This window comes from Mytilus trossulus, chromosome 12, assembly GCF_036588685.1.
Source record: "Mytilus trossulus isolate FHL-02 chromosome 12, PNRI_Mtr1.1.1.hap1, whole genome shotgun sequence".
NCBI lineage: Eukaryota > Metazoa > Mollusca > Bivalvia > Mytilida > Mytilidae > Mytilus > Mytilus trossulus.
The window spans coordinates 25,552,939-25,577,869 of NC_086384.1; the positions used below are offsets into that span (position 1 = coordinate 25,552,939).

General features: G+C 31.4%; 2 protein-coding genes and 1 long non-coding RNA gene across 5 annotated transcripts in view; 1 reads left to right on the forward strand and 2 right to left on the reverse strand.

Moving 5' to 3' along the window:
- The first annotated feature begins 1,025 nt into the window (after window positions 1-1,025).
- The window catches only part of LOC134693540 (uncharacterized), a 50,127-nt gene continuing 26,221 nt past the window's right edge, over window positions 1,026-24,931 (forward strand). Inside the window, exons 1-6 of the mRNA XM_063554377.1 lie at window positions 1,026-1,183; window positions 7,345-7,391; window positions 8,058-8,123; window positions 8,764-8,851; window positions 9,704-9,922; window positions 24,691-24,865. Of these exons, the coding sequence (XP_063410447.1) occupies window positions 1,171-1,183; window positions 7,345-7,391; window positions 8,058-8,123; window positions 8,764-8,851; window positions 9,704-9,922; window positions 24,691-24,865 (608 nt within the window). The 5' untranslated portion in view covers window positions 1,026-1,170. The remainder of the gene's footprint in view (window positions 1,184-7,344; window positions 7,392-8,057; window positions 8,124-8,763; window positions 8,852-9,703; window positions 9,923-24,690; window positions 24,866-24,931) is intronic.
- On the reverse strand, window positions 13,172-14,805 carry LOC134692990 (uncharacterized). 2 transcript variants are annotated; one of them, XM_063553660.1, is made up of 3 exons: window positions 14,687-14,805; window positions 14,003-14,110; window positions 13,172-13,513 (listed from the first exon to the last, which is right to left on the reverse strand). In XM_063553660.1, exons 1-3 carry the CDS (start codon window positions 14,726-14,728, stop codon window positions 13,178-13,180), a joined length of 486 nt encoding a protein of 161 aa, XP_063409730.1. In that variant the 5' UTR covers window positions 14,729-14,805; the 3' UTR covers window positions 13,172-13,177. The 2 variants fall into 2 exon arrangements, with proteins under 2 accessions (XP_063409730.1, XP_063409727.1); XM_063553657.1 differs by lacking the exon at window positions 14,687-14,805 and having other exon boundaries at window positions 14,003-14,334.
- On the reverse strand, window positions 15,236-20,664 carry LOC134692991 (uncharacterized). 2 transcript variants are annotated; one of them, XR_010102309.1, is made up of 4 exons: window positions 20,551-20,664; window positions 17,009-17,105; window positions 16,116-16,358; window positions 15,236-15,848 (listed from the first exon to the last, which is right to left on the reverse strand). It is a non-coding gene; the product is annotated as an uncharacterized LOC134692991 (long non-coding RNA). The 2 variants fall into 2 exon arrangements; XR_010102310.1 differs by having other exon boundaries at window positions 20,599-20,660.

Consider the following 24,931-nt stretch of genomic DNA (forward strand, 5'->3'; position numbering starts at 1 on the left):
GATAAGCTTCTGTTTCATGATCTGTTTCGAAGATACCATTAGTAATATGTTAACTTCATGTATATTAAGTGCTTCTGATGATTATAAAATGTACTACTATCTTGGAGGATTCATCTGACATTGTCACACTTGCCTGCTTCAGTAGTCAATGATTGGTTAGGAGGACGGTTTGAATTCCACTAACATATTTAACCCCGCCACATTCTGTGTGTTTGTGCTTGTCCCACAGTAATTCGGCGGTTGTCGTTTGTTGATACGTTACACATGTTTTAATGGGCATTATGTTTTCTGGTCTGTTCGACTGTTCATCCGTCTGTTTGTTCGTCTGTCCGTTCGTCCGTCCTACTTCAGGTTTTACTTTTTGGTTAAGGTAGTTTTTGATAAAATTGCAATTGGAGCATCCGTGTACTATGGCCACGTTCTTGTTTTGTACATGAACTAGGCCGTTAGATTTCTAGCTTGAAATGTTTGACATTTGTCTTTTTAGAACCTTTTATAGCTGACAATGTGATTTTGGCTTTGCTCATTGTTGAAAGCTGAACGGTGACTTATAGTTGGACATTATTGTGTCATTTGGTCTCATGTGAAGAGTTGCTTAATTGGCAATCATACCATATCTCTTTTTATATTGATTTTGAAGCCAACAATTTAAAGAATGAAATTACGTGTTTTTGCAGTTAATACATGGTTTTAAGAAGAACACATATTTGGTAGTCTTGAACCGTTTGTTGAAATTATATATGTAAAATTTATTGTTGTGTATGGTTGACTACTTTATTTATATTTGGAAATATAAAGTATAAGATCTAAAAATGTACTACATCATGTACATTTGTCCAAGGCTACCAGTTCATACGTACACTATACACATTAATATCATGTATACATGTACAAGTAAAATCAAGAAAAACAGGTGAATAGTATTTTAATGATAAATCAAACAAACAACGGAAAGATAGCTGATCTACCAAGGCTGGGAGTAAAGTATAATATAATTAAGATCGAATCTTCATATAAGTATCCGTTCAGTGAAGTAGTCTTTTATTTCCCGGAGTCATGTTTTTGTTTCTTTCTATGATGATAAATTTCTCAGAAACATATGTAACATTTTATTTCATATTTGGCATGTTAGTTTGAACATTTCATCGTGTGTTCTCTGCACCTGTCGAGATGAGTGACTACGGTAAGTATAAAAAATAGCATTATTACTTTTATTATTATTATTATTATTTTTATAGTGACTTTCATAAGGAAATTTGAGAAACAATCGAAATCAGGCTAATTAAAAAAATATTTAGAGCATTTGTAATTGCCTTGTATTACACATTACATGTACGATTTGAAATTGGTATTATAGTTTACATGAATTTGACCTACCGAATTAGACTATTTACCGGATTTGTAATCACATAAGCAACACAACGGGTGCCGCATGTGGAGCAGGATCTGCTTACCCTTCCGGAGCACCTGAGATCACCCCTAGTTTTTGGTGGGGTTCGTGTTGTTTATTCTTTAGTTTTCTATGTTGTGTCATGTGTACTATTGTTTTTCTGTTTGTCTTTTTCATTTTTAGCCATGGCGTTGTCAGTTTGTTTTAGATTTACGAGTTTGACTGTCCCTTTGGTATCTTTCGTCCCTCTTTTACAGATGTGTTTTTCTTCTAGTGGTGTATATGTAACGGTAGACAAGCATTGCGATCGATTTTAGAGCGTGTATGATCTGACATTAGATCGCAAAGAAGATATGTCAAATAAGACACTATTTTGATATTATATGGAACTATTAAGGCAGATTTGAAACTATATGTCATTGAAATTACCATGTAACGTGATATCTTTTTATCGAATATAGAGGTATTTCTCGTATCGCACTGTTCGGAGTGTAAAACGGTAAAGTGATAAGAACGTATATGCGTTAGATTAATTACCATATTTCCATCGGATATTCGTAAGGTGTTTGATAACTTTCAAAGGTGAGAACGATGTTCATTTCCTCTTTTTCGATTCGGGATTTTTTTTCCCAGTAGTACACAATACATCTCAATGTTTAAACTAAGGGAGCTACCATTTGATTTTTATGGGGGGGGGCTAGGATGAAATTTGAAAAAAAAAGGCAGGACAGGAGTTTTGAGTAAAAAAAAAGCCAGGATGAGACACTTGCAAAAAAAAAAGTCAGGACGACAATTTAGGTAAAAAAAGTCAGGATAAACGAGGAAAAAAAGGCAGGACCGAACAGAGTGAAAAATAAAAAGGCAGGACAGAGATTCCAGCTAAAAAAAAAGGCAGGACAAAATTTTTCATCCTAGCCCCCCCATAAAAATCAAATGGTAGCTCCCTAAAAATCTTAGAAGTGTAACATTTTATAAATCTCTAAAAGTGTATTCAAATAAAACAAAATGTATGATATTAATGCTTTCGTTGACATCAAAACAGGAAAAGTGGCGACACTCTGATATGTGCAATATACTAGATCGACGAGTAGCGGACTTTTCATATTTATTATAATGATAAAGGTTTCCATAGAATAAAATAAAAAAGCTTGTATATAATCGAACTTAAATTGAATAACCAGAGTTGATATCAGGCAATACATCATTATCTTAAATTCAGTTCGCCTACACTGTGCTCTTCTCGTGATCTAGAGGAAGCGTTATAATATATGAAAACAACAATTGAAAAGTAAAGTACGAAACTTATGAAAAGTTCAGTATCAAAACATAGGAATAATGATACAAAAACAAAATTAACTATGACCATGATGACTTACACAACTTTTAACAATTGCAATTTCCATCTTTATGCTACAACTCTTAGATCTGTGATGTTTGGGAGTATAAAGTTTACCTTGAAACTCTGATAGAATGATACAAAATCATTTATCAGTTCGACATAGTTCTGAACTAAAAATGCCTCAGTTCATTATGCATACTCAGTTTTGAGAAACATTCATATCATACAACTAGGAATATTTACCTAGATATTCTAGCGCAAGCGGTCACCTGTATATCTATGAACACATCTGTTCCAGGAATTTTAGCTTTGAAGTATTTAAAGCCTTATTGCAAACATGTTCAGAATCAGTAGACTGTTTATTTTTATTTCCTTTTTTTTTTCTAATTAAAAACAAATAAATTACATAGACTGTGAAATAGTCTTTCATGTTTATTTTCCTGTTTCTGTCAACTAGCTCAGATGCGGACATCGATACTTTAAAAAGTAAAAATTCGAGGACTTATACAACAAAGAATTTTCTGGGAAATAATTGACTTCTTGCAGGAGAAAAGAAAAATGACTTACATTTGTATTTCACTTGTTGACAGCAAATATAAAATTGGATTTCTTTACAAAAATTTGATGGTATGCGTTTTCAGCTTAATTGAGTCGATAAAAAAATGCGTACGGGAATTGATGGGTTACTTACTTACTATCAGTTAAACACGGCTTATACGGAGTAAACGTTTGCGAAAGAGAACATAACGATTGTCTGATGTTGGATCGCTATGGTTATCTTTCGAAAAGACATAAATACAATCTTATATTTCAATTCCTACATGCGCTTTAACAATTGGTACATATAAATGATATTTTGACGAGTAAATTGTAAATGGTTATGAAAATATTCTGTAAATGCGAATAAGATGATTTTTTTTCACATTTTTTTCAAAATTCAAAATACTAGAGACATTAGCTTCAAGTTTAAGAATGGTTATTATTAGACGTTATTGTTTATAAAAATTATAAATGTAAGAGACTTTCATTGGATAATTTTTCGTGTGGTGTGATCGAAATTATGCTAGAAAAAAGCCAAAATATATAGGTTTGAATGAAAAGTATTTGTGTATGTATTAAAAAAATCCGTTTAACACGTATGATCTTAAATCCAAACATTGCAGTTTACATTGGTTTGGTCATGTAGTTATTAGTAAGTCGACCATTAGCATGTTCTATTAAACTAAGCAGTGGGCCGATATATTGACTCGATGAAATACATAAAAAAAAAAACGAAACGACATCTACTTCAATGATTCGACTTTAAGTGCGATAAGTTTCACTTTTAGAGCGAACATGTAACAGAATAATCCTCAACTTAAATATCAATTATACGAAGTAATGTTTGGATATGACATTAAATTTATAAATCATAAAATTGATACATTTTCCCAGGCATAAGAGCAAAAACTATTTGCTGCTATGCAATACAATCACGGTGGGTATGGTTGTCCTGCGAGAGAACGTACTGTGCTGGTGATTCGGTCCTGACGGGTGCTGGTGATCAATGAAAAAATGTAAACAAAGACGAAAATTATGATTTTTGACGTTTTCACTCATAAAAAATGGGAGAAAACAGTTGAGATTTATCAATTTCGTTTCTTATGGGTTCATATACAAGCCATTGAAAAATTGACCCTCTAAACTGTTTTAGTAAGCGTAACACAAAAATGCTCATTTTCAGAAAATTTCGAAATGAAAAAATAAAACAAAAATACTCATAGAGTCCGCTTTCTTTACCGCAATCCACACCACAAAACTATTTTGTGAAAAAAACATTGCAATTTATTAAAATTTAGCATTTTCTCAAATTATTCATGTCCTGATACTGTGCTGGTGGGTCCTGTCATTGTGCTGGTGGGTCCTGATACGGTGCTGGTGATTTTTGGATAAGAAGTTGGTCATATTTGAAACAAATGTTACAAAATCAATAAAATTAGCCAGATAATTGTTGCCAACAGGATCTATGACTCCTATTTTAGCTCTTGTGCATCCATTTGGCTGTTTAATATGTGTTTTCAAGTGATCTAAACTTGTATTACATAATAACATAAAAGGCCAACATCTTTCGTCCAATATCAGATAACAATATATAGTATGTAAAATAATTTAAAAATTCCACAATACTATATAATTCATTTTATGTGTCAATTTGTTTGAAAAAAGTCGAAAAGAAGAGATTCTTTTTAATGTCATAATTATCTGTCGCTTTCTAGATCTATGCTTAGCATTTATTTCAGATGACATGGACTCATCACCCTGATGACCCTGCTGCCTTCAATAAATTTATCCGTATACATATATTAATAGATAAACAAAAGGCTGCAACTGGTATTTTTGTATTTAAAATGATTCGTTTTAACGAGAATATTTGCGGTGAATGGAAACTGTGAGGGTCGAAATCTTAAATTGCTTATAAATGTTGCTGGACCCAGTTTCGTTATCTTATGTGAATTTTCTGAAATGTGCAAGGTAGATAGACATTTTGATTTTGTTTGCTCGGTAATGAACCATTGTGTTGATCCCATGCTAAATATAAAAAAAAATCTGTACAAAGGTCTGTGAATTTTCTACAAAAAAAGTGATTTTATTTTCACTAAATTCTCTATTTCTACTAAATACAATAATGAACTATAAATAATAATGCTTTGCAAGAAGTTTCCCCTTGATATATGTACAAAATTATATCTCTTTTATTCATTGTCTGTGCTGTTTTGATACTATTGCAGTTTGCACATTTCGGAATTGACAGGCCACAGGAGGGGTCATAAACCGTACACGAAAAGATAAAATATTGATATAAGTACTTAATTTGCATCTTTGAACCCCCACCCTGGCTTGTTTTTTTAGGAGCCTGGGGTGTCTAAAAATGGTCGATTACAGACAGCCGAGTACGCATTTTACTTTCCAGGCGTGTTATTGTTGATTGTTAAAGTCCTGAAAACGGATAAATGGAAACAAAAATGTTTGATATATCTGACTTTAGATTCAGTTTTTTTTAAATATAAATTCAGGCTATATTTTAATATAATAATTCTATGAATTCACAATATAAAAAAATGCAGAAAAAAAATGAATGAAGTGAAATATCTTAGTAAGGAGTCATTACTACGGAGATGGTGTGTTTGACACACAAAACTTAAAAGCTTAATGATATTACATGTACCAATATTAAAATAAAAGTGTATTTTAGTTGGGTATTTTTTTCTATTTACTCATTTTCAATTATAATCTAGGCACATTTTATTTTTATTCATGAAAAATATTTAAATATAGAAAAGAAGGACACATTGTTCACTTCCTCCCCCGTAATTCTTTATAAAAATATTTAATTTGAAATGAAAAAGCTAAGAAATCTTAGTTTTGTTAGTGTTCTCTATGTTATCTCGTCTTCACTCTCTGACATATTCTAGCCTGCCCTTTCATAGAATAGTGATTTTTTTAGTGTTCTATCGAACTTTCGAAAGAAAAAAACCCTGCTAACCGTTTAGACAAAAAAAATTGTTGGAAAAATCTTACAGCAAGTGATTCTTAATAGCTATAAGATACATTTTTCTTTTACAACTTTTAAATCTTACGAGAAACTATTCCAAGCTTTCACTGTAACCTCGCTCTAACTTATGGGTTATTGTTGAAGGTCGTACGATGACGTATGGTTGTTAAAACATACTTTCTTTGGTTTCTTATGGAAATTTGTCCATTGACAACAAACATACCACATCATCTACTTTATATAAGTATTGTATAAATTACAACGTATTTTGGTGATCTTGCAAAATGATCGTGATCCCGAAAATCGTAAACATATTTTCTTATCTTAAAAGGGGTCAAGAAGGGTTCCATTAACAGGCCAATAAATTAATTTTAAAAAAAGATAAAAAAAAAATAGGGGTATTTTTTCTCTCATAAATAGATTCACAACAATGTCAATTTCAAGAAAGCAGACAACAGCTAATTAGTCAATAACAGTACAGCGTCAATGATCTTGAATATATGCCACTTTTAACTAAAATATAAAAGCACAGAACCAGGACATAGGAGCACAGAACCAGGACCGTTTTTCTTATCACCAGCACAGCGTCAGGACAATTCCGTTTAACGAACTTGCACGACTTTTGCAATATAATATTGTTGTAATATACTATGCATGGTACTTATGACACATCAGAGAAAAAATAAGCAACAAAACAGTCGTTTTATTGCCGTTCTGATACAATGTAAACAAACCCACCAGCACAGAATCAGGACCCACCAGCACCCGTCAGGACCAAATCACCAGCACAGTACGTTCTCTCGCAGGACAACCATACCCACCGTGACAATATAAACAAAACCTTTTTGCAACAATTTTTTTAAAACAGCAATGTCGACAGAGTCTTAAAATTGGACGATACATGTGAATTTATATGAGGTTATTATGCAACACACTTAACTATATACAAATGTATTCCTATTAGTCTGTGGTAAATATAGTTATCATCCGTTGATGAGAAAGCAAAATATCACATTAGAACCACAAATTATTACTAAATAAATGCCTTATACTTAATGATAATAATATATTCCTCTTTTGCAGACATGTCACTTGAAAAAAGACTAAAATCTTTTCTCGGTCGACGCCGGGTAAGTTTTACAGTAAAACTTTAAAGTTTTTCTATTCCCATTTGTTAATACCCAATATACATAATACTATTGGACTTGCGTCATGTTATGACTGGGGCTCATTTCAAAAACATGTTTCACTCAAAATTATCGCAAGAGCATGTTTGTATCTCTAAATATAAATGACCGGAAAGGATTTTTAATTAGGCTATGTTTTCATTATGTTTGTTGGGTAACCTCCCATATATTTAAAAATTAATTGAATGGTGTGTCATTATCTCATTGACATTTTTGTGCTAATGAAGCTAATTACTTAGCACCAGCTTGAACTAGGATAAAGATTCAGATCATATTTTCTAGAATATTGCTGTTTGCATATGACACCCAAGGTCATACATTTGAGCAACCAATAACTAGGTACAAAACTGTATTGATGAATTTTAACTTGTTATCTTTTTCATTTGTTGATATTTTAAATCTTTAAAAGCAGTGTTATATCTTAATGTGATGTTTTGTGGTCCAAACTTGTCCAATCTTCTTAAAAACCTATTCGAGCATTACTGCCTGATAACTGTTTTAATTATACACCTAGTTTATATGCAGAAATTACTCTCACATAATTTGCAAAAGTTTTTTTACCATATTCACGGTCTTCTGTCTTTTAATGTATCATATTTGATATAACAGACTTATTATGAAGATAGTGATGATGAAGACATCGACGATGATGATAGTGATAAGGAGATAGAAAAGGTAAGCTCTTCAATATATTTAGGGTATGTCGTAGTTGTTATGCTCTCATGTATTGATAAATGTATATATTCCTAGTCTTTCAGTGATTTGGATTGATCGTAAATAGGTGAAAACACTAATGAATCATCACTTTGATCAAGCATTGTAGTTGTGTTTTAACACTAAAGGTGATACCGAGGTTTGGTTGACTATACACGACATCATCATCTGCTCGGTAGCTATTACTTCAAATCTGGTATGATATATATAGAAGATTTCCCGTATTATCTGATTAAATATTATTCAGAAACGTAAGTTCCAACTCAGCTGAAGAATCATGTACGAGTCATGGTGTGTTTTGCCTTTTGAATTGAAGACAAAGTTCATTTACATGTTTAAGTTAAATGTCGACATACGATATTTAATAAATGTTATTTTCACTTTATATTTACAGTGTATTGTTTAAATACACCTACCACATGAAATTTCAAAAAATTCAAAACAATTATTTTGCCCTTCTGTCAGGTATAAGTTCACATTAAAAACTTTACGTTATTACATTAACTAACTGAAATCATCAATAAACCACAGTCTTATTTAGGTCCTGACTCTTTGTCTAATTTGCTTACATAATTCTGTAAATGTCTTTTTTTACCTTTAGGATATTCAAAAGGATTCATGTATAAAAGAAAAGTTTTCATTTTATTCAAACTTCCATGGTAATAAGATTCGGAAACGTTATGGTGGAGGTATGTAATCAATCAATATCAATCAGTATAGCATATCTAAAAATTGGAAAATAACGCATTTTTTTTATTTATCTCATTGTCGAAGGAACTAAATGAACAACATTTCTCAACATGCACTTAACGAATACATTTGATCTATAACACAGTGTAAATACAAACCCAATAACATAAAGGGTTATACTTATTTAGCCTTTTGTCCTACAGTTTTACTCATAATTGAGATGGTTATAAAAATCAATAAGCAAAACAGTCTTTAAAGTCATGAGGAACGAGTCTTTTGTTCACGATTTTATCTCACGATACCATATCGTATAGTCGTCAATTCTGTTGTTGTCTCTATGTGTTATGATGTGAAAATATGACAGCTAATAAATTGCCGTGTTTTTGAAGCAGTAGTTTACCGATTGTCTCCTTATTGTAAAAAATCAACAAAGAAGCATGGATACTGAGCACGTGTATAACATGTACAATCAGATGAAAGTGTATTTCAGTGATAGATCCATGCGTATTGCGATCATCGGGTTTTTACGAGTAGGGTCACACTAAGGTCACTTGCATACTGTAAATATTTCGGCGAATTGCTTCCTAGAAGCAAGCAATTAAAAAAAAAAGTAAACGTCTTCTTAAAAAAATCTTCAGAAAAAAGTATATGTACATAAATTTCATAATGAAAACTATCCTTATAGATATAAAAAAACATTTGCAATTTTTTTTTTAATTGCGGTTTCATATGATTTTAACAAGAAAGAATTTTGTGTTCTTTTGAGCATGCTAGTAATGCTACTGTAGCTTTTTGATACGTCTTGGCACATGTTTCTGAACTTTATAGTAATACTTGTTTGTTTTACTTAGAAAAAATCAAATCAGGACTTCGAGTAATACGATCACGATCATGGACACCTCCAAACGATTACATACTTGAAAAGGAAGATCCTGAAATTGGCACTATTATCAATGTTGCAAAAGGTGGTGTTGTCAAGGTCCAATGGGACTCATCGGATAGTACTGACACATGTAAAAAAGGAGAGAATGGTCAATTTAATCTTCTTTTATTGGACAATGCGCAAATTGGTAAGCCTTCTTATTTCCATTGCATTCTTTAAACAAATCTAACAAAAATCATTATTAAATGAGTTATGTTAAAAAATAAATTTCAAATTTAAAGTAGGTCCAGCTCGTATTACAATGCAGTGTTCTATGTAAAGGGCGGCACTGAATGTCAAAAAATAAAATAGTTGTAACACTTATTTTGTGATTTGAAATATAGATACACAAAATTAATGATTGTAATTTACCAAAAAAACTGCAGATAACAATTCATAATATTTAACTGTACCCATGAGTCTCAGATACAATGTAGTCCAATAATTGCAACTGTATGAAATTTCTAGCATCAATCAGACTAGCTCAAAAACATCATGAAAATGAGACTTACTAACACAGGGCTATTTGATTTTAAATGACTGAACTGCATTTTGACTAATTAATCGGTTAATTACCTCCCGCTTGTAATGAATCATCACTGTCCTTCATTAGCCACTCTCATATATTTTGGAATTATTCATTGTGATTTATAGAATAAAACAAACAATATACACCACAATTTTGTTTTCTTTGACTAGAAAAGTGAGAAACGCTGACGAATAGAAATTTGTAACACACATACTCTTCCTTTTTTTTATTACCTGAAATCAGAAATATTCAAGGTAAAAAACATAATTTATGCAAGTGAAACTAATTTAGTTCTAAAGAGTTCACGAAAATCTTATTCAAGCTGACAAGTTTTCTTTTTCAACTTTCGCTGTTGGTGTTTTCTAAAAAGAAATTCAAAGATTATGTTTAAAATCTTTATCACCTGACTCTCCATTACGTTTTTCTTTTTTACTTTTTCAGAACATAACAAACTGTATAGCCGTCATAGCATTTGTCCTTTAATGTTACGAAATGAATCATTATGCATTTTTTTCATGTCAATATTTTCATGTAAAAGTAGGTAGCAATTTGAACTTTACATTTAACAGTGATATAGACAACATTTAATACTTCCAATTTTTATGAGAATGCACAATACTTAACTGTCTGCAGCTCTCTTAAGCATGCTGTCATAACAAATTAGCAACTCAAGTAAGATATAATATACGTTTCGGCTGAAATTTGGTTTGATGGTTTTTCTTGTGTAAAACATAATTCGGAAGTTTATTTTGTCTAGTGTATGATTATCATATTTTGTTACGCGCAGGGTTAATTTTGCTTTAAACATTGAATTAAGCGAAACCATTTCATATCTCATTCAAATGGAAAATAAGCACTTATACATCCACATAAAAAACAGATAAAAGATAACATTTTTTTTAAAATCACACAGTAGCAAAAATATACAAATCCGTCAAGCAATTAACAACACTGAACAATAAAAGCATTCTTTAGTTGTATTGCATGTTGTAAAGAAAATCTCGGACCAATCATACCAATATTTCGGACCTAATTTCTATTTAAAAAAACAACGGCAGACATCATCTGTTAACAAAGCTCTCTTCATTACCGGTTAATAGGTTAAATAAAATGTTAGAGGATTGCAACACAATTTCATCTAACAGTCCTAAGTATGAAATAGTTCAAATTATTATGGCATATTGTTATTCTAAGCTATTTCCAAAAATTGATCACCCTGAAGACCATAAAAAACATTTTATTAAAATAAAGTATGTGAATAAAGGTTTTGATTTTGTAAATATTGCCTGTATATTTAACGACCATTCTGTTAAAGAACAAATTCCTGGATATTTTGACAATACTGAGCTCCGTCTTATCAGACATGTTACGAAAAGGTATATTATCGACGCTGAGGTTGACAAATTAGACTTAAAATTTGGGGACGGTGTCAAAACATTGATTATAGATTTAAATAGGTAACATTTAAATCCTGTGCGTCTTGGTTAATTCAAATAACATTTATCTAGAACATCATTATGTATTTGACATCTTATACGACAATTGCGTTTGTGATATTGCTGGCTAAAACCTGTCATAAGACATAAAAGGTGTACGCGCGTAGGAGTGGATGGTCTAGAAAAAGGGGGGATGAGGGTTATACAAGTTCATTCAATTCTAGACTGATGATATTATACATAGTAAGCAAGTTTAATGTTAGGTTTTTTTTTTGGCCAAGTTACTCATTCTACCTTTTCTTAACTCAAAACTCCCGTCATGCCTTTTCAAATTTAATTTAGTCACCCTCTCCTTTTAAAAAAACCCAACTGGTACTTCCGTAGGTACCCATTCAACAGATTTAATAAAAAAATATTTGTTTTAGAGAAACTCCTACACTGTAAAAACAAGTGTTAATGATTTAACACTATTATTAACACCTTCCTGGAAACACTTATTTAACATGTTAAAATGTTAATCATTAACACTTGTGTTAATAATTATTAACATGTTAATGTGTTAAAATGATTAACACATTACATGTGAATTTGCCTGGAAACACTTAATTAACACTTTAACATGTTTATCCTTGTGGAAGTGTTAATTTCTTTAACATGTCACATGTTTAACATGACATTAACACTAGTGTTCAAAAAGATGAATGGGTGATTTCTGACGATACACACCATAATTGGTTCTTGTTTTTGACCTGATCAGTTATTTGCATTGGCAAACCAATAATAAGCAACCAAGGATGTTGTTCATTGCCTTTGACATGTTCTTTTTTTATGAAATAAAGGAATTGTGCATTTTGTAATGTTTTGAATAAGCATTAATTCAAGGGAAAATTCCAAAATGGAAATAGAACTTCATAAAATATGAATACCAAAGAGAAAAATAAACTGAATAATGTACCACAAATAGACAAAACCTAACAAACGACAGTCTTCTAAACAACACATTGAAAAAAATGGAAATGATACAAGATACAAGATATTGTCCACAGTACACTGGTGCCTGTCTTGCCCTGTCATTTTTTATGTTCAGTGAACAAAGAAAATGGAGTAAAAAACCTTATTTGGTATTGATGTTAGAAAACCATGTTATATACATGTACTAGTATGTGTACCAAGTTTCAAGTTGATATGACTACTACTACTACTTCACTCTAAACTAACTTCTAAACTAACTTCACCAAAATGTTTTACAAGATTCAGGACAGACAAATGAATGGATTGACAGTCTGAAAAGAAATAATGCCATCTACTATCATAGATAAGGCATTGAAGACAGAAACAGCACTAAATATAAACCATGGTCATCTCAGTTACTCTGGAATTCTGAAAGTTTCCTTAAGTGTGAATTCTTAATAAAACATAATAACCATCTGTATAGTTTTTACTCATTTTTATTTCTTGACAACACGTCAGAGAATTTTATCCAATTGCTTGATTTTTGCTGGGTATATTGATCCCCAATAGCCCACTGTTGTAAAATCCCCAGTGTCTGGGAATAAATTTCGGGATAATCCAAATCAAAAACATAATAAACTGCAATTAGTAACAGTAATGAGTCCAACACATTTAATGTTTGTCCTTTTATTTTCCTGCCATCTCCAATTACGTGTGAACATAAGGTATTTCCCTCCTGGTCAAGGAAGACCACTACATACGGAGCCTCTTCCTCTTCCGTTTCCAAGTGTTTTATGGGAAGGGAATCTATTTTCGGCACATTCTGAAAAAAAAACCCCAGTCAATTCTTTTTTTATGGACTTCAGTGATGAATACAATAATTGGTCCTTGTACAAAAATTTAATAATTAACTTTTCACTTATTTATTTCATGCATAATATTCTATAAAAATAAATAGACAATGTGTCCATGCGACACAGATGCCTCCACTTGCATATAATTTAAAAAGGGCCATAAATCTAGAACAATAAAAGTGATGCCACCCAAATTCGAATTTGGTCTATGTTTTGAGGTTATTCATGTAATCATTTTGAATATAAGTTTCATTAATGTAAAAAAGCCAATTCTAATGTCAATTATCACAAGCAGTTTTTTTTTGTGTAACTATACACACATCTTGACAAAAGAGCTATTGAATTCATTACTACCACTATCTTAATTAAAAGTATCAGTTTCTTGTACCAATATCAGAGTTTTATCTGTTTAAACTGTCACAAATTAATCTACCAAAATACTGTTTAAATGAATATACCTTTACAACTTTAATGCATGACTTGGATTTAATCCCTTTCCCCTTCTTTCTGTTAACATTGTTTTCTAACCCTTTTACAAGAGCAATACTCTTTTCTGTCTCTGTTTCCTGTGAAGAAATATTAAATAGAATAAATGAAAATTTCTTTTGCAACATGATAACATGTTTACTAAGTATAAATAAGAAGATATGGTATGGGTGCAAATGAGATAACTCCCCATCCAAGTGTTTGATAGCAATTTATGGTAATTTTACAATTGTAATTTTAGTGTAACTTTCATACTTATATTTCCCAATATAAACATGTCATATTAAAATGGTTTTCTGTGATCAAATTGACCACTTTTAAATTAAGTACAGAAAAAAAATTGTAAATCATGCACGCTTTTATGGATTGTGGGGCTAAACTTTATCCAAGCACTATGAGGTTCATCAAGCGCCTATGTGATCGCCATAAAGCAGGATGATCAAGATCATGCCCCTATTAAAACAAAATAATGCTGGTCACTTATACCAGAGTAAAATACAATAAACTTGAAAAGTTGTCTAATTAGCTTGACATTATTAACTGTATGTCAAGTAAAAAGTAAAATAACAAAAATACCGAACTCCAATGAAAAGTCAAATTTTGATTTATATATATACATGAAAAAGGTGTTCATAATATATTTGCAGTTAGTGTACCTCAGTGGATAGTTTTACATCTTTTGCAACAATTTTCATCATTCATTCCATTTTACCAGCAATATGTTCTCTAAAATTGTCTGGGTTTTCTTTATTCTTCTGGCAGAAGAATTCATGCATAACCTATAAAAATAAGACCTTCTTTGTTAATAATATATAGTAAAAATTAGTTTGATTTCATAACAAATAATAAAATATATGTCTTACCTTCAATGTCAACTGTAGCCATTTAAAAAATAATTATAAAAACACTAAATACAAAACAAAAATAAAATTCTAAGTGCAATAAATGTTTAACGTGTTTTCCATGCCTTAAATAAAGAACTAGTATTATAGTATTATTGCGTAACAATATTCATATTGGCTTAGTTATAGGTCCGAGGGTAGCAGTATTGGCCTGCGGCAAAGCCGAAGGCCAATGCGGCTGCACGAGGACCTATAACTAAACCAATATGAAAATTGTTATGCAATAATACCTTTATGAAATAAGCAGCCCAATATTAACTCTGGAGTAATCAGAAAGTTCAATGAAAAGTCTAGGGTCACTCGAATGTGCTAATTAAAAAATAAATTAAGTTGTCAGTAAATTTTTTTAAATTTCAATCCAATCAAACAATGTAAATTCTAATAACACCCAGAAACCATTTTTTTCTTTTATTTCTTAGTAACAGTGCCCATAAACTTTCAAGCTTCTAACCCCAAAATCAAAAAGTTTCTTCTGCTTTCCTTTATGTTCATCTAAATAAGTTATATTTGAAGCCAATGATGATGAAAAAGCATCGGACTGACAGACAGAAGAATGGATGCAAAAAGCAATTATTATTATATATTTTCTTTTTTCTGTGAGTATAAAATTCTTGAAAAAAAAAATAGTGACGTCACACACTTACCCATGTATTTGTGCCATCTGCAAACCCCAAACAACTGTACTTTGAAACCATTTTTTTCCCAATCATTTGGTAGTAGGACGAATCAGCCATGCCTGGGTATGTTGCTGAATAGAATATTTCACACTCCTTGAGAACTTGATTGAAAATGCTGGAGTTCTTCTCTCCAGATGAGAGGGCAATGTGTAGTGCTGGCGACAGTGTAGGTAGTTGAATTTTGTCTGGATGCGGGAGACTATTTGGTAATGTGGTTTTTGATACTACATGTATAAAGTCTGAAAACAAAATATTAAAAGATTTAATTTTATACTTAAATTAAAAACAAATAATAATAATTAGGAAAAATCTCATACATATGGTAGATTGATCTTTCATTATTTTTACAAATTTTCTTCTTTTTAGCCAATCATGTTAATGGGCCATGCAAAAATAAAATCCACTTGACTTGCATTAATTTATAAGTTATCAACTCAATATCAAAATGAAGAAGATAGACATTTATCATACATGTATATAAAAAAAGAATAAAAAGATGTGCAAACCTGGTTGTGTACTTTTATCAGACTCTGTATCGTCAACAGAGTTTTTATCTGGTGTCTCATCAGCTTCAATTTCAACACAAACTGGTGATTTACGATTGATTATTTTGTGTGTCCACTATTGTTCATCAGCAAGTGCCATAAAAATATGAGAATTTCCAAACTCCTGCAAAACTTCATCATCTATTTCAGTTCCATCGTCTTCTAGCACCAGAGTTGATAGGGTTATGTTCATTTTTTCCAGAACTAAAAGAAAAAGATAAAGTTCTGTCTAACATTATGTTGCTTAAGGTGTTTACAATTTTATATTATTCATAAATGAATATGCATATTTCATGTGCAATTATATCATTTTGAAAATCATTTTATTAGGCCGCCCTTCAAAAAAAGCTGTGATTTTACCTGCCAATGCTTGAAAGGTTTTGGAGGTAAATGGTTTTTTCCCCTCCAAAAATTAGTTTCATGTTTTTTTTTTTATGTTGCAAGTGATATTGTGCTAAGCATCAGGAAACATGAAGTCATTCATTTTGGAGAAGTCTTTGATGAGATATTTTGAAGCTCATTTTACATATATATTGAAAATTTTATGAGGAATTATAATAACACACAATGTATTTTACTGTTTCGTTTGTTGCTGTGTTACATATTTGTTTTTCGTTCAATTATTTGTACATTAATTAGGCCGTTAGTTTTCTTGTCTGTTTTACATTTGTCATTTGAGGCTTTGGCTTTTATAGCTGACTATGCTGTATGGGCTTTGCTCATTGTTGAAAGTCTTACTGAGACCTATATTTGTAAATTTCTGTGTCATTTGGTCTCTTGTGAAGTGTTGTCTCATTGGCAATTACACCAAATCTTCTTTTTTATGCTTACATGTATTATCAATTTAAACTTACCCTTGTCTGAAATAGCTGCAATTGTCAAATCTTTCACAATGATAGCCTTCTTTTGAACTCGACTGGCATCCCACACTTTTAACAAAGGCATAATTTTCTGTTAAAATAAATTTTTTCTTATATTTTTTTTTATTACTTAAAAAATTATGAAGATCAAAAGAAAAAACAAACATGTGTGTATCATCATGAGACATGTTATGCAAACATCTATTATATATACATTGTTTTACAATTCTGCATACTAGTAGTATAAAACATACAAACAGCCAAGATATATGAATTATATCAGGTAAATTAACTTAAATAACAAACATATCAAACAGAAAATATTAAAAGTCATAATACATCAAGGTGAATCTAATGTTAAGAGAGCATATTTGTTCATTACAAACAGTTTGCCATTTAAAAGATGCATATCTTGTGGTAGCTTGATCACAAGATCTCTGTAACTTACTAGTTGAAATGAATTCTCAAATTCTATTTCATAACTGATTAAGTGAAGATTAACATCAACTATTTGAGATTTTTGCACAAGAAAAAATTTGTTTTGATCTTTGATTACAATTTCAATAATCCTAACAAAACTAGGATTAAAATAATCACATGATGAAACCACAATAACACCTTCTCTATAAACACATCCATAGATCTTAACCTGTTTTGTTACATAGACAGACTCAGAATTTGGGAATCTTTCTTTTACACATAATTTGTGTAATTCTTGCATTTCCTCAATAATTACATTGTCACCTTCTTTTACTTCATCTCCAGCATACAAAAAATATCCAGAGTATGTCCCTAATGGTGTAATCATTTGTCCACACAGCCATTTCTGATGGAATATGGCCAAGCTAAGAGGTAAATTCTTAAAGCACCTCCATTTTTTATTCTTAAAAAAAGCATGTTTTGCTTCAAACCTCATGCAAGATTGAAATCTTCCTGGACCAAATCTTTGAATTTGCTTTGCCATATGCACCAAATAATGCATTTTGGGTGGTACTGAAGCTTTTGGATATTCTCGACGAAAATTCAAATGATGACTTTCTACAAGATTTCGAAGGTCCTCAACAGTTTCTTGGGCTGCATAAGGATTGTGACACACAAATGTTATCTGTATTAGTTTTAAAAATGTCAACCACTTTTTATCGCCCCTTTCAACTTTTCTAGCCATTATAAAAGGTAAAAAACTAATAAGAGATAGCATCCCTGATGCTGTTTGTTTTACATGTGCATCAACAAAGTAATGTTTTCTCTGAATAGGTTCAGGCTTACTACAAGAAGTTGCAAGAGAGTAAGGATAAGAGTCTATTTGTGAATTAAGCCAGTTCAGTGAAAAGTACTTTTTCATGTCAATGCAGTGAGTAAGTAAAAGTGACATTTCATAAGGTAATAAACCTTCAAGTAAAACATGCATTGGATCATGAGTTAAACATTGTATGATATCAAAATTATCTAAAGAATTGAGACAGCTTCTACTGTTTATACCAAACATTTTACTCCAGTAACTTTTTGTTTCACGTGTCATTTCACCCTCTAGAGTTCTACAACTTTGGTCATAATTAACATTTGTTCTTTCGATGAAATGGGTGTCCCTAAATTGCCTGCTCAATTCATTGTTAGATATAAGACAAGTTCTACACTTTTTATATGCAAACCCCACACCTTCTTTAAAGCCACCTAGACTGTTTGCAGCTGGAGTGTCAGCAGGCGCCATTACTAATGCCCCTTCAATGTTATGGGCCCTACCATTCACTTAAATTTCAAACCCACCTGATACCAATCTACTAACAGTTTGAATAAAAATTTTCAAAATTTTTGACACACCATGCTTTCTGATATATCTTGATTTAGCAACAGCCACCAAAAAAATTGATTGTAGTTTTGAACGATATTCTGGAGGAATATTTGCAAATGCTACATAAAAAAGTGTAACTTTGTGCTTTTTTACATGTGTCCCTAGAGGATTTACAATTTCTATATCATCATTGTACAATATTATCTGCAAAGCATTGGGGTTTCTCCTGAAAAGGGGATTTTCTTTTATGTAGCAACCATCACAAATATCTCTCATTAAAGTGTCATGAGTTTTATGATTGTTCTGGAACCAAAATTGTACCTCTGGCAGACAATACAGAATAGTAATTAAATCTTCAAAAGGAATAAAATATCCATAGTCTCTTATTCTCTTTATCCCACCTTGAGATTTTTTTAAGTGGTATCCAAGTTCTATAGACTGTGGACTAACCATATTAAAATGAGTCTTATAAAATGTGCGACGTTTATGTTCAGATTTAAGCTCATCAAAACATGATAATGCTGCTTCCTCTTTCAGTATATTTTCTATTTCTGCATGCCCTTTTGTCTGAATTTCATTCTTTAACTTATTTCTATACACTTCTAAGTGTTTACTTATCAGTTCTGAGGTGTTGTGAGCTATTATGTTAATTGCAGACTGTGTAATGTTGTGACAAGATTCTAAAGACAAAAGATAGCTCGCATTTAAAACCTGTGTATTATCTAATTCCATATTATTTACATTAACTATGTCCCCGCCAAAATCATGTACAATTATACCATTGTCATCATCATGATCATTTACCAAATCATTTAAAAGATCATTTCTATGGCGTTTACTGATATGCTGTTTATAGCTATTCCAAACCTTTGTACTGAAAGCACATTGGCCTATTTGACAGTGTATGATAAACCTGGGGTCATGTTTGTGTACTCGTACAATATGAATGCAGAAATCTTTATGAGATCTTGTAGTGTAAACACACATAGGACAATAGTACTCCATCAAAAACTTTTACATGTAGGTAAAACTGTATACAATGTATGGCTTCAAACCACCAGTAACGGTTTAAATTAAATGTGTCAAAAACATGTACTTAGATGCATCAATACTTTACGCATTTAACTTCATTTTATTTTTTTACATATTAAAAAAATACTTCAGATGCATAAGATGTGTAACTATTACTTTATATAAAAGACTACCTATCACTTATGTATAAATGCAAATGCAAAGTATTGAAGTCATTTAAGACAGTAAATTGAGACATTTTAATAACCTCATAATATTTTGTAATACAAAAGAACCATGAAACTCTTTCAAAAGCATAATATTGTATTGTTCCAAATCTGTGTTACAAAGTATTACAGGTACATGTATACATTTGTACAATAATTAATACTGACTTGTTTAAAACAAATTATATAAATGAAAAATGGATAAAATGTAGATCTTATAGAATTCTTTACACAAACATTTTTTATTCACACTAGCTACTCAATCCACCAGTGTGCCATAAAAATGGGATTAATGTGTTTAAAAAGTGATACTTGTCAGTAAATATAATTTTCAGTTTGCATAACCGTCTTTAAATATATGACACACACATGATAAATCCATTAAATGCAACAGGTATTGAAAGAACACAAAAGATATGCCCATGCTTTGTTTTTTGAACTGTTGAAAGTCTGCACTGTCTGGTACAGTGTACATGCACTTGTACCGGTTGTACTTGTTCTCTTCTTACTTGGGTATATTTTCAGATGTGTAATGGATCTGTAAACAAAAATATTACTGTAAAATAATCGGGTATATGTTCAAATATTCAGTATGAATTTATCAGCTGGAGTGTATATTTACATCGGAAATGACGGTTGTAACAGTCATGTCGATGACGGTGAACAAGTTGAAAAGTATTCCGTTCGGAGAACACGTGACACCCACCCCCCTTTATCATGTTCATTATAATTAACTAAGTTGAATCCTTTTTAATTCCAAATTATAAGAATAAAAGCCATCACAAATGATAAAAAAGTTATTTTGATTATATAAGTATTTAACAAAAGATAGGGATATATGTATTAACCACTATCAAGCCATCCGGCATCACATGTGATGGAAACGCGCGGCAACTCTTTGAACTTGTCATGCCAAGACTCAGAGATTTCATGTTATTGTCTCTAGACAGGCAAGCATCACACAGAATTATATATAAAAGGAAATACTTACATTTTAGTTGATAAAGTTGTATTTAAATCTGTGTTTGCTTGTTTTCTTTGACGTGTTGACCACTTTCGTTTCTGACTATTCTAGTTGTGATTCCAACTTTTGAAAAGATGGAGCGTTTCGAAAAAGGCGGTAAAATTTCAGCATCCTGTCACGTGCTAATTTAGAAGAGATTAATGGGTGTGTTAATCTGTGTGCATGCTGTTTTCACATCCGTGTTAAAGATTAATTTGTTCTTATCCCAATAGTTGGTTTCTGAATAATTACGTTTTCAATTAATGCCATATTAAGATTAGATATGCCTAATTTTGCTAAATCTTTATGTGTACAAAGAAGATAATTGGTTCTTGACTCTGTTGGATTCGTTAATGATGGTTTTTTTTATTTTTCTAAATTATTTAATGAAATTTTTAAAATAAATCTAAAAATCGATAGTATTGAATACATATTAAATCATCGTAAACAAGTGTTCTACAAAAAACATACAATGTACTTCAATGTGCGGAAACAAAAAATTTAGACTTACATCTATCAATACCTTTTAACACTTCAACGTGTTATTCCGGGCCACAGTGTTAATTACAATTACTCTTTAACACACATGGTGAATAATTTTTAACACTAGTGTATTCATTTTCACACTTTACCGTGTTAAACTTTAACACTATTTTTTACAGTGTAGCAGGAAAGAACCATCGGTAATTGGTGTCACTTTTTTTTTCATATTCTCATTTTCTCATGAAACGGTTGGCGAATTTCCACAAATATTTTTAGAAATTTATGAAATACAAAATATCTGTATAAGGTGGTTTCATGATGTAAATGCTTTTGAAACTCTGAAGGGTTGTTCAACCGATGAGTAGCGAGTCATATTTAATACAAACCTCTTCTAGTTCTGACTATACCTGAAATATTTTCCACTGAACGTTAAGCCACCAATAATCAATCAATCATAAACTATTATACAGAAAATACAAAATGAGCTGAAACTTTTGAAATTGAGACTAAGTTGGAAGGGAATAAAGAAAGAAAGTACATACCTTCGGAGCTATATGAGCGGGCGAAATTTATATAATATATAGTTCAACATGCCTCAAATTGAAATCGTGTTTTAGTTGTTTAAAACAGACTCCTGTAGATAACAATTTATGTGGCAAACAACTGAATCAATGTACATACACTGTTTGTTTTTTAAAACTATATAAAAATGATCGTTACATATATATTAACGAGAAGGTATACAACCGATTTTAATACTTAAGACTATTTGCAAGATATATTAAGGGCTGGCCAAAGAATTCACACACGTATGTACCCCGTATCTCCGTTGCCCCGCACATCTCCTGCATTAACATGAACGCCCCTCCCCCCCATCCTGGCCATTTTTTGCAGTATTATTATAGTTATTTAAAAAAAAATATAATGGAAATTATTAATATCTATTTTCTTATATTTCTAATCGTATAAATGTTATTGAATATTCGTTCCATACAGAATTGCCTGCGAAAGGATCAATGCAGTTTTTAAATAAAATACAATGTATACACAGGTAATCTCTTTGGTGTTGTGACACAGTCTCCACATTTAAAGTGTAAACTGTCAACCTCAGCGTCGTGAATATACCTTTTCGTAACATTTCTATTTGTTATATTTACAAGAAAGCTACTCGAAAATTTGTGTTAAATTATAACCAATTGTGTAAAGTTGTTACATGTGTAATATCAGTGAAAATATACCTACTTCATGTAATTGTATTAATCTCGCATACATTTATGGACCCCTTTCCCATGTTATAACAGGAGATCTTAACATCGTTCAAGACCGAGAGTAAAGGACCTAAATATCGTCCCCCTTCAGTTATTAATTGGAATGAGTGTCGTCGTTATATCATCCACGACTCACTCCGTACTTACTGTTTGAAATGGATAAAACGGGAAAAAGCTGACAAAAAATCTTTGGACTCTTTTTCAATTCAATAATGAACATAGTTGATATACGTATTCAACATTTCAAAGAACAATTTATTATTAACACTAACCACAATAAACCTATTTCTCGTATCAAACATAAACTGAAAGAACTAGCCAAGGAATTTGTTTTTGTCCCGGCCGATAAAGCTGATAATTATATTATTATTGTTTGACGTAAATTTTACATTGAGGATCTGAAAAAAGAAATCACCAATTCACCAACATTCCAACTGACTCTATTTTCAGAAAACGACATCTGTAACAAACGTAAACCTCTAGCTACCGCTTTACAAGCAGAACCAAATACAATGAAAGTCCCAACTATGTATTGGCTTCCGAAGCTCCACAAAACACCTTACAAATATAGATTTATTTCGTCTTCAAGCCATTGTTCCACAACTAAATTGTCTATTCTTCCTACCGGTACACTTGGTACAATAAAAAAAAATGATAATAAATTGTTCAAATAAGCCTTTCCAAAATAGTGGAATTAATTACTTTTGGAGTGTCAAGAACTCGTTGGAAGTACTAAATAAATTGCATGCTTATATTGGTGATTTTGAATCTGTTCAAAGTTTTGATTTTTTTGAGATATTTCATTTCCTATCGTTAATTATCCATTTTGAGATGGTGACGTTTCCTTGTCACCATCTTACGGAGTTTATATATCTCAACTTGTACGATTCGCTCGTGTATGTAACAATGTTTTAGATTTTAACGAGAGAAATATATGTATTACTAAAAAAGTATTACACCAGGGTTTTTGATATCAAAAACTAGTCAAAACATTTACTAAATTTTATCATCAGTATAAGGACATCATTCGTAAATAAAGCTCAATATGCAGACTATTTATACATGTTATACGTTTAGGTATTCCACATCCATTTTTTTATTGAAATATTCTTTATAAAACACAAAAATGTCAGAATTCACCACAGAAACTAACTAAACCTTTAAATAGACTTATTAAGAAGGGATATAGTTACGATACTGTTGTCAGGCCATGAAAGATTGCATATTTTGGCGTTAATATTGATTCACTTATAGGGTCTTTGCATCGGAACTAAACACATTTATTCAAAAACCAGTTGTAGGCATGACATGGGCTATGTTCTTCTCATATATGTTATTTGGAAATTAGTATGGGGTTCATTATCACTGAACTAGTATATATTTGTTTAGGGGCCAGTCGAAGGACGCCTCCGTGTGCGGGAATTTCTCGCTACATTGAAGACCTGTTGGTGACCTTCTGCTGTTGTTTTTTATTTGGTCGGGTTGTTGTCTCTTTGACACATTCCCCATTTCCATTCTCAATTTTATTTTAATGATGGTATGACACTAAACCCCTAACGGGAAGGATTGGGCCTGATATTCATATGATGAAATCATAATCTCCCAATCAGTTTAATTGAAGGTTGGAGCTGGCATGTCAGTTAACTGCTAGTAGTCTGTTGTTATTTATGTATAATAGTCATTTTGTTTATTTTCTTTGGTTACATCTTCTGACATCAGAATCGGACTTCTCTTGCAATGAATTTTAAATGTACATATTGTTATGCGTTTACTTTTCTACATTGGCTAGAGGTATAGGGAAAGGGTTGAGATCTCATAAACAAGTTTACAAAAAATTTGGTAAATCTGTTGTTCTGTGAGAAACTATTCAGTTTACAATTATGTATATCATTCAGGTGTTATGCATTTACATGTACAGTGTGATGGATGCGGAGAACATCCTCTAAGGGGAATACGATGGAAATGTCGTAATTGTGCAAATTATGACCTATGCACAAGTTGTTATATGGATGATGAACATGACGTTAATGGTCATACATTTAAAAGAATCCAAAGTGAAAATGCTAAGGGGTGAGTTTTTGCCAATTTTCGAAATAATCGTTTACAAAATGAACCTAACATAATCAAACTGTATCT

Excerpts from the sequence above, each read along its gene's own strand:
- LOC134692990 (XM_063553657.1), bottom strand. The coding sequence starts at position 14,158 with ATGTTGCAAAAGAAATTTTCATTTATTCTATTTAATATTTCTTCACAG. Across the intron at positions 13,514-14,002 it reads CATGCATTAAAGTTGTAAAG|AATGTGCCGAAAATAGATTC; the intron begins GTATATTCATTT and ends TTTTTTTTTCAG.